The 13,796-nt window shown below is 43.8% G+C and overlaps 2 protein-coding genes across 22 annotated transcripts in view; both read left to right on the plus strand.

Moving 5' to 3' along the window:
* On the plus strand, positions 1-5,521 carry PUS1 (pseudouridine synthase 1). Of its 3 annotated transcripts, none has more exons than XM_063415971.1 (6): positions 1-85; positions 530-754; positions 1,570-1,707; positions 1,976-2,078; positions 2,337-3,034; positions 5,112-5,521. In XM_063415971.1, exons 2-6 carry the CDS (start codon positions 539-541, stop codon positions 5,160-5,162), a joined length of 1,206 nt encoding a protein of 401 aa, XP_063272041.1. In that variant the 5' UTR covers positions 1-85; positions 530-538; the 3' UTR covers positions 5,163-5,521. The 3 variants fall into 3 exon arrangements, with proteins under 3 accessions (XP_063272041.1, XP_063272040.1, XP_063272039.1); XM_063415970.1 differs by having other exon boundaries at positions 80-163; XM_063415969.1 differs by lacking the exon at positions 1-85 and adding an exon at positions 92-245.
* A 1,629-nt stretch (positions 5,522-7,150) lies between these two features.
* Positions 7,151-13,796, plus strand: part of EP400 (E1A binding protein p400) — a 52,520-nt gene continuing 45,874 nt past the window's right edge. For 11 of the 19 annotated variants that reach the window (XM_063416334.1, XM_063416337.1, XM_063416338.1 and 8 more), the window contains exons 1-4: positions 7,447-7,947; positions 8,778-10,900; positions 12,380-12,597; positions 13,136-13,535. The gene's annotated coding sequence lies outside the window, so the exon portion shown is untranslated. Of the gene's footprint in view, positions 7,220-7,446; positions 7,948-8,777; positions 10,901-12,302; positions 12,598-13,135; positions 13,536-13,796 lie in introns of those variants that run through there. The other 8 variants (XM_063416328.1, XM_063416329.1, XM_063416330.1 and 5 more) reach the window with 8 other exon arrangements.

Genomic DNA, 13,796 nt, shown 5'->3' on the forward strand with positions numbered 1-13,796 from the left:
TCGCCCTCCCCGCCGTGTCCCCGCGCGGCCGCCGTAGCGCCGCACGTGTGCGCCCCGCGCGGTGCCGGCGCTGCGCAGCGCCCGCGTAAGTGGCGGCGGCGGCCGGGGCTGAGGGCGGCGGGCGCGGCCTCTCCCGCCCGGCGGGTCCGGCGGCGATGCTGCGGTGGGGGCTCCGGGTCGTGAGCTGCGGCTTCTCCGCCCCGGGGAGCGCGGCGTGCGCCGGGTCGTGGCGGCGGCAGCGCAGCGTGGGTACCGCCGGGCCCTGCCCTGCCCCGCTCCGGGGACGGGTCAGGCCGGCTGGGCCCATCGCCGCTCGCCCTGCCGGCCTTCCCAGCCGGCCCGCCGGGTGTCCCGGCAGCGCAGGCTCTGCCTGCCTCCTGCAGGGAATGGTGACACGGCTTAGCGGGGAACAGGGGTGCTCGCCCTTCCTTCATGTGCCCTTCTGCGGCCCCGCGGGACTGAGCTGTCGCGTTCTGCCCCAGTTTCGTGCCATTCACGCTCGTCCCATCTGCGGTTGTTTCCCCTGCAGGTTCTTACAATGGCTGAGGATTTGGTAGCAGCGGTTGCCAGCCAGACAAAGAGACTCAACAGCAGCAGCGAGGTGGTTCAAAGGCTGGAAGAAAACGGGCATCAGGACAAAAGGTTGAAGAGTGATGCAGATGAGGAAGATGCAGAGGATCAGAATAAGAAGTTACCCAAAAGGAAGATTGTGCTGTTGATGGCATATTCAGGGAAAGGCTACCATGGCATGCAAGTATGTGGTTTGGCAAAGCAGCATCTCCAGCTTATTTTTTGTCAGGTTTAGTCAGAGTGCCTGGGTAGGGAAACAGCTGAGCATTTGTAGTGTGAAAAACCGGGCAGGAGAAGTGTATGAATGGCTTCGAATGGCTTGGTAGTAACTTAATTTTAAGAAGTCAGTGGTGCATCTCTGATGATTCTAGGGACAGTGCTTTGTCATAGCACCAGCCCTGCCTGTGCAGGGTGGCCTGTGGCACAGAACTGGCAGTGAGAGGGTGATCCTGCTCCATCTGCTGCTCCTCTGCACGTACTGCAAGCTCCATACACTTAAAGAATACTTCAGAAGCTCCAGAGGATGTCTTGCACACAGACAGGGAAGGGAGCCTTTCATGCTTATACCACAAAGGAGGTTTTTTCACCAGCAGTAAGCCTCGTGCTTACAGGCACATAAGGTGAACTGAGCAAAACAACCCAACCTATTTTCTAGAAGAAAAATTTGCAGAGGCTGTGGTTGGTACAGCAACTGTTAGCTTGCAGGAACTAGGACAGTATTGCAGTTGAAGGAATCATCAAAAACCTCCAGAACTGTTGCACAGTGAAATTAGAAATGAGCCCTTATTTGCTATAAGAGAAACAGCTAAATCAGAATGGTGTTCAATTAACACTCTCTGGTAAAATACAGGTAGGTTTGTTAGAGAATGGCTCTTAAGGCTGCAGAGGGAAGACTTAAAGACTTTCACAACAGTTTTTGATTAATGAAATTTCCATCTTCATTTATCCAGTTATTGCACTTTGTTCTGTTTCTTATTTTTACTACATATGGCCTCTTAGAGAAACGTGGGATCTTCACAGTTCAAGACAATTGAAGATGACCTTGTCTCTGCCCTCGTTCAGTCAGGATGCATCCCAGAAAACCACGGGGAAGACATGAAGAAGATGTCTTTCCAGAGGTGTGCTCGAACAGATAAGGTAAATTGGGCAGGGCTCTGCTCTCCTAAACCCTGGCGTTTTCACACCTCTGCTGCTGGGATAGACTGGTAAAGCGTTGTCCTGAGGGAGATCCAGCAGCAAGTGCTGTTCACAGTGAATGTTGCTTAAAACTTCTCCTTTTGTCCACTATTAAATTAAACTACAAGCAAATAAACTCGTTATTCAGCTATTTCAACTCTGCAAGTGCTATCATAGAGCTTCCAAAGAACACAATTATGTGGGGTTTTGTGTTTGATGGCTTTTACAGGGTGTGTCTGCAGCTGGACAGATTGTGTCACTGAAGGTCAGGCTAATAGATGACATCTTAGAAAAGATCAATAATCATCTTCCTTCTCACATCAGAATTCTGGGTAAGAACACTGAAATGGGCAGAGAAAATGTTTTCAAGAAAAGCTTTCTCCTGCAGAAGGTCTCTCCCTTACCATTTTAATTTTACTTATAAGGGGTTTAGTTTTAACATGCTTCTGTTAGCTTGAAATTTGGGGTTCTTTCGAACAAATCTATTTTTTGTTTGTATTTTGTTTAAAAATATTCTTGTTGGTAGGAGTGAGATCACAATCAATCTGTAACCTCCTGATTCAAAAACCTAATGTCCCTTTTAAATCCAGGCCTGAAGAGAGTCACTGGGGGATTCAACTCCAAGAACAAATGCGATGCCAGAACCTACTCGTACATGCTGCCAACGTTTGCCTTTGCCCACAAGGACCACGATGTGCAGGAAGAGCTTTATAGGCTGGACACAGAGACCCTTGAAAGGGTCAATAAACTGCTGGCCTACTACAAGGGGACACACAACTTCCACAACTTCACATCGCAGAAGGGCCCCAGGGACCCCAGTGCCAAGCGGTACATCATGGAGATGTACTGCGGGGAGCCCTTCGTCAGGGAAAACGTGGAATTCGCAGTGATCACAGTGAAGGGGCAGAGTTTCATGATGCACCAGATCAGGAAGATGATTGGGCTGGTGATAGCCATTGTGAAAGGTTATGCTGCTGAGTCCATCATGGAACGCAGCTGGGGAGAGGAGAAGGTTGACGTCCCCAAAGCCCCGGGACTTGGGCTGGTTTTGGAGAAAGTACACTTTGAAAAATACAACAGGCGTTTTGGGAATGATGGGCTGCATGAGCCGCTGGAATGGACGGAGGAGGAGGAGAAGATTGCTGTTTTCAAAGAGCAGTACATCTATCCTACCATTATCAACACTGAAAGGGAGGAGAAATCCATGGCAAACTGGCTAAACACCCTCCCCATTCATGACTTCAACTCGTCTGCTGTTGAGATGCAAACTAACAACAAAAATTCAAAGGTAATGACTGAAGCCATTATTTTGCAAATGGAAGCTGTCAAGTTGAAACATCTCTTCCCTTTGTAACATTTTTGTTTTCCGTGAAATGCCGTGGAAATGACAGTCATCTGGAGTATGAAATGTGTATAATCTTCTGTCTTTGTGCACTTGATGATAGTGGAATGAACTGTACAAAGCATTGTTTTTGCAGGGGTTTACAGGGAGTAGTTGAGGAGGGAGGAAGGAAAGCTTTAAGCACAAGCAATTTGCATAATCATAAACTGGCAACAGAAATTATGGACACATTGTCAGCCTTTGCTGTTGTGAAAGTGTTTGGGAGTCTGGGTTTGACAGGTTGACAGTTGTTCAGGTTGACAATTTTGCTTTAAATACCTGCTGACTTTCTGTATTCTCTGATTTTGGGCTAATTCTCACTTTGTTACTTGATAAGGTTTGGGATCAGGGAAACTTAGGACCAGTTCTTTTAGATTAATCTGCCATGAGCTGAAAATAGGTCATCAGAACAGCTTCTGAGTAGCTGGGATATTGTGGAATTGGATTTGTGCCAACAGGGACTCCTGTGAGCTGTAAGCTTTGCAGTACAACAAAGGTGCAGAATACATTTTTGCCAAAAAGGAAATTTCAGTTAAAGGCTGGCAAGTCCTTGAAGGATGAATGATGGGCAGGGCTGAAACTTCTGTGTAGTGCAACTCAGAAGAAAATAATGGCCTTTTTTCATTTATCAGAGTCTTAAAATTAGCTTTATTTTGTGTAGCAAGTGCAGAATGTTTGGTTTAATTATGTCTCTGCCATTTTTTGCTTGAGTTCAAGAGTTTCATCACATAATATAAAACTTACAGCCTTGTTGAATAGCACGAGCAAGATACCATAAGTTTCTCAAGGTTATTTTTGTACTTGTGGGAATTTTTTTCCGAATTCTGGGTATGTGAGAGGGGTGCTTGTGACTGGAGGTCATGGCCAAAGCCACTTCAGCTTGGTTAAATGGGACCCAAAGGGACAGTGTGGCTCAGACTCCTGTACCTGGTGATGTTGACAGGACGTGGTGCTGCCAAATTCCCAATCCCTGCCATATTCCTGGAAGGAGGCAGCTTCTGCTCCCTACAGAGAGACCCGACCAAGTTTGGGTTTGGCATCACAGTTAGCACAAGCTGTCTGGGAAGGATAAATAAGGCATGACATGACAGACTCTGCTGAGATTTTGCAGGCTGTTTGCACTTCAGTGAGCTGTGCTTGCTGGTATGAAGTCAACTGTGTGAGTGCCTTGGAATTTGTTTTGTAGTAGGATATTGAATTGCCAGTGTTAAATTTGTGGGATTCAGTGTTTTCAGCAAGTGGTGGTGAGGGGAGAAAAAAGGGTAACTACAGACATATAAACTATAGATATATACTATGCTAGCTTCTCTTTATAAAAATACTTTGATATCAGTCATGTCAGTTAAAATACTTGCTTCAAAAAAATACATAAACGCCCCAAATTAACTGCAGTATATTGCCTTTCTCCTGAAGGGGTGGCTGCCAGAGAACTCTGACTTCAGTCTCCTTGTAGGTTTCTAGTATTTGTAGATTTTCCTTAGTACTGCTTTGTGCTGTGCTTTTTCACTTTTAAATAACTTAGTCAGCCTTGGCTTATCTGCAGTACAGGTTGGACATAAATTCTCTGCAGCAGACAAAATTCTCAAAGCTGGCTTTAGACAATGTAACAAGCTTAGCTTTTGAGGGACTTGCATAAAAAAACCATATAACTTGTCTCATCTGCATTTATTTAAAATATCAGCATTTCGTGTTACTATCCCACTTTTAAGTTTCCCACATACTGCAGGTTGTAATTAGAGTTGTAAATGTAAGTGAGAAGAAATTTCCCCTGCTGGCAATTGTAAGCCAAAGTACATTTTCTATTACAAGGAACATCTTTACCACCACAGATGTTTACTGCAATAGATGGGTCTAACCCGTGAAGTTGGGACCCAGGAGTGTTTTCTCATACTTGTGGAGAAGTTTGCAGTCAGTGTGTTTGATTTAGAGCAGCCTGTGGGTGTGAGTGCAGCCCTGACAAACCGTTCTATGTTTTGCTTTGCAGAAGAGCAGCGATCTCGAAGGCAGCGACGGTTGTGGCGATGATTCCGACTGAGCCAGAGTTCCCTTTGTCTACAAAAAAGTGGCCTTTCTAAATCCAGGAACCCAGTGAAACAGGAGTTTGTGTGCTTGCAGAATGAGAACTGGATGCCCAGGAGAAACTGGATGGGGAAGACAGTGCAGCAGAAAAAGCAAAAGCTTTTTATAGCACTGGCCGATTCACCTGACTGATATACTTGAAAACAGTGTAGTGGGAAAGCAGCTTTCTAAAAAACATCTTGAACTGCAGGACATCTTAATTGTTATTTGAATAACGTTTTTATTATGTTTACTTGGAAAATAGTATTTTAAATATGTATAATCTCTACTTAAAGATGGGGCAAATCATTTTAATATACTCTTTTTTATTATGAAGTTACGACTTCATGAGCTTTTGATTTTTTGGTAATAATTTACCTTTACTTAAACTGAATCTCTAGGCTTTTATTTTTCATGTCATCCATGGTTTTCCTATGGAATAACATGCATGACCCTGAGATTAACTCAGTTAACAGTGTGGTGCTAAAAATGCCAAGGTTGTGGATTCAATCCCTTTATAGGCCATTCACTTATGAGTTGGACTTGGTGATCCTCGTGGGTCCCTTCCAACTCAGAATTTAGAAACTATGGGTTAGGAACTCATTATCCTGCTGACTGCTATGAAGTCTTCTGGTTTTGAAACAAATTTCTGTGATTTCTAGAGCTTTGAAGGTCTAAAAGAAATTATTCCTTAGTGAAAAGGCTTCAGTTTGGAATGTGGACTGAACCATACATTCCAAGATGAGACCTTTTCTGTGGGAGGTGCCATCCTCCCAGCATTGCCCTCGAGCTTGGGCAGGTTCAAGGATATAAATCCACATCTCCAGGTTTAGTTGGGCCATTGCTGCCTGAGGTGCAACCCAGAAATCCTCTCGAGCCATCCACAGTATCCAGGGTTGAATTGACTTGGCATGTGTGAAAGAAATGGTGCTGAATTCTCTGGGCTTTGATCAGGCCTGGGTTTGTGAACTCTGCAGTCCCATCAGGCTCCTCAGAACAGGGAATGTCTGCAGTGATATGGGAGGCAGATGTCTGAGCACTGCCTTCCTCTGGGAATCAGTTTTCATGTTCTGTGTTTTTTGGAATTGCATACTCTGGAGTTGATGGTCCTTTTTTCCCTCAGTGGTTTAACTTCTGCTTATTGCTTCCAGGTGTCTGTGAAGGTGGCAGAAGAAATGTCACCTTCCTGCCTTACCAGCCTGCTGAACACTATTGAAGGGGTTGGAACAAGCATTTGGATATTGGTACAAGTGCTTGATACACTTCCCTTGCTGAGTCTGTGTGGGGACTTTCTTTGTAATACAGGACTTACTGAAAATGAGGAATCAACTCTTTGTTCCCACATTTAGTGGTTTTTGGCCAAAGCCTTAAATTTTATGGTTCCTTCTGGAATGATTCTTTTAGTTTTCCAGGGGTTTTTTTTTTGGGTTGGTGGGGATTTTGGGGGAGTTTTTTTGGGGCACAGCTGTACTTTTGAAAAGGGTTCCCATGTTCATTGTATCTGGGTTTTCTTTATAGCTTTTTATTTTATCATGAAGGCCTCGCTCTATTTTATGAGAGCAAGCATGTAGAATGCCCTGGAGGGAGTTTCTGCCTGGATTTTCATTTACATCCCTTGCTGGTCCATATATTGACCTACTCTGCATTATCTTCCATCCAAAGCTCTGTTCCTCCATACCTTTCAGTCTGGAAAAAACCCCAATTACCTTTATCTTCTTGTAATAAAGGCCCCAAAGCTTTGATATGTACCACGGTTGAAATCGAAGAGAAAAATTATTTGGAGAGTGAAAAAAACATTATTAATAATAATAATTATTATGATGATTATAAATACTTAAGGGTCGCGGGTCCCCCTCTGTACGAGTGGGAGCGTCTGGCGGGGGTGCGCCCCCCCGCGGTGGGAGGTGAATGGTATCGCCGCGCGCGGAGGGGCGTGGCCGGAGGAGGGGAAGGGGCGTGGCCGGAGGAGGGGGCGTGGCCGGAGGGAGGGGCGGGGCGATGGGCGGCCGTGAGGGGGCGCTGCGGGAGAGCGCGGTAGGCCCGGGGCGTGAGGGGAGCGCGGGGCGGGGCCGGGATCAGGGGGTGGCACAGGGTGGCACAGGGGGTGCGGGTGGCACGGGGGTGGCACAGGCTGTGCGGGAAGGGCAGGGGTGTGCAGAGCGGGTCAGGCTGCGCGGGGCGGTGCAGGGTGTGCGGGATGTCAGGGGTGTGCGGGGGTAGTACACGGTGTGCGGCGGTGGCACAGGGGAGTGCGGGGCGGGGACAGGGGACAGCCGGCGGGGGCGGGAGGTTCGTGCCGGAGCGGGGGAACGGGGCCCGCAGCGGTGTGGGGGGCCAGGGCACCGCGCTCCCGGCGCTGCCGAGCCGTGTGTCAGCGCCTGCTCTGCTCCGAGGCGGCACCGACACCCCGCGCACCGGGCTGGAGTGTCCTTCCCAGCATGGACCATCCCGCCCCGCTGCTTTAGGAAACGGGAGGTGTGGAACTGGCCGCAGTGACAGCCGGCAGCACCTCCTGTCACAGCTGCCGTCATCGCCCCTGCGTGTGGCAGCACTCGCCTCTCTCCGTGACTGCAGCCCCTGAGTCCCTGGGCTGGAGAAAGCCGAAAGCTTGGCCATCCTGCATCTTCCTCAAAGTACAAACACACCCAGTCCAGACTCAGAATGAGCTGCAGGAGCCCTCCACGTCCGGCTGCTGGAGATAAAGCAACTGGATAAATCTACTGGGACGATAAAGAATTCAAGTGGTTAATTTGAGTTAAAAGGTCAGTGACCATTGAGATCAGCTCCCTTTACCGTTGTGCAGGAAGCAGTTCTGCAACCATGAACCCCATTTTGTAGCAAAATAAAGTGAATGTACAATTTAAATCAAGATACAAGAGTGGATAGAGCTTTGGAAGTGGTAGTCCAATGCACCGTTTTATTGATAATGAGATACTTTATTAGGTTAAGTTTATTTCAGTTCCAAAATAGTACTTCACAGAGAGACTCATAATTAGTTCTGAAAGCAATTAAAAAAAAAAAAAAGTCATGAACTTTAAAATAATGCTGGTACATCTAGTGCTTATATTAATGATTTAAGATTAAGTGTAAGTTTTAAGCTTTGTAATTAAAGATAATTGCTTTAATGAGACTATCTGTAATTGTAACATTATATCTAATACCAATTGTTACACATTTTAAAAACCCTCTGGAGAAAATCTTAGAGATCCGCGTAAAGTGCAGCACATCTCATTTTCCAGGCATTGAGTTTAAATTTGTACCCACTGAGCCTAATTTGTTGCTTTCCTTAATTAATGTTTCTGCATGAAATGTTTCCCTTTTGGTAATTTGATACCCTGATAGGGATTGGTTGTGTAGTTGTCAACTCTCTGCAGGGTGTTGTTAGCAAAGATCTGGTTAGGTGGAAGAGTGGATAAGTACATCCTAGACTGGCATTGATTGAGACACTCCTTCAGAGCTCCCAGGCAGGCAGGTGTACTGGGGTGTGGTGGAAAGCTGATTTCACCAGCTATATAACAGGCTGTATTGCCACTTCCTTTGGTTCTCTTTGTCATTTCATTATTTTCTTTACTGAAACTGCAATTTTAAAAAGTCTCTCTGCAGGTGGAGTGCCTCCTGTCCCTCAAGTGGCTCAGCAGATTAGCCAGGAGGAAAACCAACAGCAAAATGGACCAAATTTGTCAAGTTTGCTTAATTCCCTACCTGCTGCACACAGCAGCACCCCAGTGCTGCCCCAGCAGGCTGGGATCAGAACCATGTGCTTGTGGTCCCAGCTCCAGTTCCCTCACAACAACAGGTATATTTGTATATCATACAGCATTTATATTATACAATGTTTGTGTATTATCTTGTGTGGGAAGTGTTGACCTTTGTGTTTTGTGTGGAGACTTTGTGGATGGCAGAATTCATCCAGCCTGGGGAGAAAGGAGCAAATAATCCCAGTAGCTTTTGCAGAAGGCTTTGCCAAACCTGATAATTTGCTCCAGACAGCTGTGGTATAGCTCAGTTGGGTATGAATCTTTCTTTACAAAAAGACTTTGTATTCATTTAAATTTAGAATGCTCTGTGGGTACCTGTGTCTCTCATTTGGTTTTAATTAGTGCTGCAGATATACAGGATTTTTCTTGACGAGAGGAAAGGGGTGAGAAGGAATAAGACACATTCTCTAGGGAAGTAGCATTTGTTCTTGTAATGAAGTCCTAGAAGGAGATTTAATTAAACAGAATCCATTATTTTAAATATTTATGTACCATTTTAGAAGAAGTGGGGGGGAGGGATGACAATGAAAATTTGTGCAGCTTGTGCTGACTTGCCTGCAATTGCAGGATTCTTACATGTGTTGATAAAAATGCCAGAAACTAAATGTATTTTTATATGAACTTTTTAGAGAATTTTGTCTATCTGGCAGAGTATTTAAATTCTGTGAAATTTCTCACTGAATCAGCCAGCACTTCCGATGAGATCTAGGGGTGCTGTATTTAAGAGGAAAAACAAAACTTCTCAAGGCTGAGTAGCTCTGCATCCCAAGCTTCTCTGCTGATTTCTCATATTACTGCTGCCTCACAAAGTCCTTCAGAGACTTTACAAAAAGCTGCACAAAATGCATTATTCATTATCTTTTAATAAAGTGCAACTTCAAACGCCATGGAATGTTTCCAAGGACTAAATAATTGTTTCTATTGATTATCCATATAACATTTTAACATTTTTCACAGTGTCTGTCTTGCTTTTGTGTTGTGCAGTAGGAAACGTAAGTTTAATTATGTTTACTTGAAGGAAAATGAAATTCTGCAGTGAATAACAGCACTGGGGAAAGAAGGTTTATGGTCTCTGAAACATCTGCCCAGTCTCCATGAGGCCCCACAGCACAAATCTCACCATGATTATCTTTTGGAAGAAATGCAGTGGATGGAAACTGATTTTTTTCAAGAAAGATGAAAGATGATAACTGCCAAGAGAGTAACATGAATTTGATATTTTCAACCAGAAAAAATAGGCAGCATTTTCATGGTTAGGATGTGATCACTGAGAATCTGGGAGTTTGGGGTTGCCTCTCCACTGTTTGTAAACTTGAAACAGTACTCCTAGAGGGATTGTAATTATTTTCTTTCTTTGGAAATGTGCTCTTTAGATAGGATTGAGTAAAAACTTACAATAATTTTATGGTTTCGTGTTAAGGTTAATGTGTCAAGGTGGGTCTGGAATACCAGTTCTAAAAGGGAAATGTTTTAATTACGAGCATTGAATTAACTGCAGAGCTTGTCCTTTGAGGGCGCTGCCCTGTTTGTGACTCCTGGTAATATGATCACAATGCTCTATTTCCATGGTGTGGGTTCTTGGAGCCTTTTAAAGTAACAGCAGCTGCTCTCTGCAGGGTCACATGGCACACGGCTCTTCCACGTTCCACTTTAATTCTGCCATCAGCTGAGAGCTTTTTCATCATTCTCAGATACTGTGGTGTTATTACTATTATTTTTTTTTAACTATAGCTGAATAGCAGTAAAATATTTCTTTATTTTGTGTTTGGTTGGGTTTTTTTGCTGTAAGTTTAGCACACAGACTGGCTCTCTTTGATGTGATTGGGATGGAAAACCAAATTACTTGCTACGAAGCACGAATGCTGCCAAAACTGAAGGTAACTGGAAATCTTATTGAGGAGATCTCCTGCTCCCCTTCATCACCCAGACTTGAGCCAGTGAAGCTCAAATCAAATAGGTATGTAGTGTTCAGGTGGTTGATTTATTTTTTATTGATTTTTTTAAAGTAACAGATGAAATAGAATAATATTTGTCAGGGCTGAGAGGGTTCATTCAGAACTATTTGTTTCTTTTTTTTATCCTTTGTTTCCAGACTGATCACTGCTAAGGACTTTATGCCTTCAAAGTCTTCTCCCTCAGTCTTCTGAGGGAAAGCAGAGTTCTTACTGCTTAATAGTTCTTTTCATTTATGAGAGCTCAGTTTTGATCTTTCTGGCCACACTCAAAGGTTGAAGTCACTTGTGGTTTTGATCAAACACTGAAAATTACTTCTGGAGTAGAGTTTCCTAAGCAGAATAATTAAATCTTCTCCTTTCAGTTAATTTTCAGATGTACTTGCAAAACACTTATAAGATTTTTTTTTTGGGGGGGGGCAGGGGGGAGGAGAGGCAGGGAGGGAAGGACAGAGGGAGAAAAAAATGCTTCATTAAATTTTGAGCTTATTTGGTTTTTTTGCTCTTGAGTCTTCCCTCAGAAGAGAAGTTAGGAGGGTTCAGTTTTGAGTCTTGGAGCAAATGTAATTCTGCTGTAGAGAGATGTAGAGTTAAATTTGACAATCAATTAGCCTGATAAGAGAGGAGTTTGGTTAGTGAAGTCCAAGACAGCTTGTGTGACACATGGCTGTGACAGGTGACAAGGAGAATGTCCTGCACTGGTGTTCTTAGGCTGTTCTGCCAGAAGAGACCATTGGCAGTTAACAAAATTAAGGACTTGGAAATGATAGTTGAAGTATATATGTAAAACAGAAAAAGAACTCAATTTTTTTCTGTTTAGACATCTTTGGTTTCCTGGAAATAACAAACACAAAACAGTTACTGTGAAATCAGCTCTTACAACTGCAGTGTTTTTCAAACCATACCCATAGTTAAAGCTGTGTTCCATTAAGAAGTTTGACCCTTATTAGTCTCTTTTGAGAGTTCTCTTGCTGTCTCCAGACTCCATAGATGATTAAGGGATATGGGAGTTCTGTTATGCCCCTTCCATGTAATCCTTCAGAGATGACTGGAGCATCAGAGCATTTGGTGTACTTGAATTTTACAGTACAGTGTGTTTCTTCTGTGTGTTGAGAGAAGCAGAATCCCTCCTGCCATATGCTCTTCAGGTGGGTACCTCTTTCAGCTCAGATTACTGACTAAAAATAATATTTTTGCCAGTAGGCATAGAGTAGGAAAGCAGATTTATTTTTCATGCAATACCAAAGCTAACATTTGTCCTTGCATCACAAGTGTCAGCTTTTCTTCTGCTCTCTTCTCCATTCAGAGAACTCGTGCATGAACTAAATTATCCTTATTTTCAACTACTTTTTTTGCATAAGGTTTATCTGGTCACATTAGATTCAGAAAAGACTTTTGAATTTAAAGGGTATCCCAGCAGAAAAAAGACAACTAAAAGAACACCTGGACAAAATATACTTCTGAAGTGAGTCTCATTGTTCCAGAACACCCCTATATGGCAGAGACCTGTTGGAAACTTGCTCTTGGATCAGGGAAAGAAAAATCTCTCAGCATTGTTGTGCCAGGATTAACAAGTGGTGCTGGGCTGGCTTTGCAAGTTGCCTTCCATATTCCAGCACTTCAGAGGCTCCAAGGATCCATTGCAGGAATTCATTCTGACCCTGAAACAGCACCAGATTGCCCTGAAAGATGTTATTACCAGGTAATTGATACAAATCCATATGCAGTCTTTGCACAGATTTGATGGTGTGTGCTACCCTCCAAAACAGGGTATTTATGTGAACAACTGTAAAATGCTAAATGATAAATTGGCTGCCTTGTTTTATCCTTTTTGCAGGCTACATTCCTCTATGCTGAACCTATTTGCAACTCAGATGTATAATTTTGGATCATTCTAGGATCTGGAACTCTCCATAGTTCCATGGCAACTGTTATTAGTTATATAACAATTCTACTTTATTTTGACATATCTAGTATTTGTTGTGTTAACGCTGACAAAAAAAAAAAAAGAGTAGGGATTGTAATAAGCTTCTCTTGGAAGCTTTATGGATAGTAGTAATTTCCTCTTCAGTGTTTTTGCATTTACTTGATGTCAACATAAAACTTCATGTCCTGATTTACTTTCTGTTATCTTTAGCCAGGTGCTTTGTGCTTCTTTGCAAATATTACTGGGTTTGGGTAGTTAATTAAATTGCCAAGCAATTAAAAATGAGTATAAAAAGTTTTGATTTGTTTTACAGAGACCTGTGTGTGTTCCCAGCTGTAGCTGCTGCTCCTCCTTGTTTGTATGGAGCAAATCCTCCTTGCACATGGACCTGTGGAGTGAAGATTTGCAGTTCAGTCTGGAGGAGCAGGGATGGAGCAGTGGGGTTCAGGTGTTAAACACCCACCACTGGTTACACCTCTGTCCCAGGGCTGTCTCTGAGTGTGACCTGCAGAACCTTCAGGTTCTCATCCATAACCAGGCAAGCTGGGAGCTCTGGCTGTCCTGCTTTGGCAGCTGAAAGCAAAAGGGGAGAGCAGGTGCTGGTTTTGACACAGATGATTGCAATGCTCAGCATCCTGGAGCTTTTCCTGAATTTCCATTTCCTCACGTGAGTGAGAGTTAGTGAGAGTGGTGCTCACAGCTGGCATTGTCTGGTAAGAGGATCTCTTACTCAAGTTAATAGTGAGTACATGCTCATGGTGGGAGGGAAAATGCTAAAGGGAAGTCTTAATATATTTGCAAGATTCATTTGCATAATTTCCTTACTTATTGGAACAAATTGTGTATGTAGCTGTAGCACAAATATGTAATTATATATGAAACATGTCAATATTACTATTTGCTGAGGCATCTAGAGTGTTTCCAAGGAGTATGCTACTAGTTATCCTGTGTTTATGAGCAATTTGTGCTTCAAA

The sequence above is a fragment of the Prinia subflava genome, chromosome 19 (genome assembly GCF_021018805.1).
Source record: "Prinia subflava isolate CZ2003 ecotype Zambia chromosome 19, Cam_Psub_1.2, whole genome shotgun sequence".
In the NCBI taxonomy this organism is placed as follows: Eukaryota; Metazoa; Chordata; class Aves; order Passeriformes; family Cisticolidae; genus Prinia; species Prinia subflava.

Bases quoted from the DNA above. Each gene is read 5' to 3' on its own strand.
- PUS1 (XM_063415969.1), top strand. From the start codon at position 156: ATGCTGCGGTGGGGGCTCCGGGTCGTGAGCTGCGGCTTCTCCGCCCCG. The intron at 246-529 runs GTGGGTACCGCC...TTTCCCCTGCAG, and splicing joins CGTGGCGGCGGCAGCGCAGC to GTTCTTACAATGGCTGAGGA. The intron at 2,079-2,336 runs GTAAGAACACTG...TTTTAAATCCAG, and splicing joins TTCTCACATCAGAATTCTGG to GCCTGAAGAGAGTCACTGGG.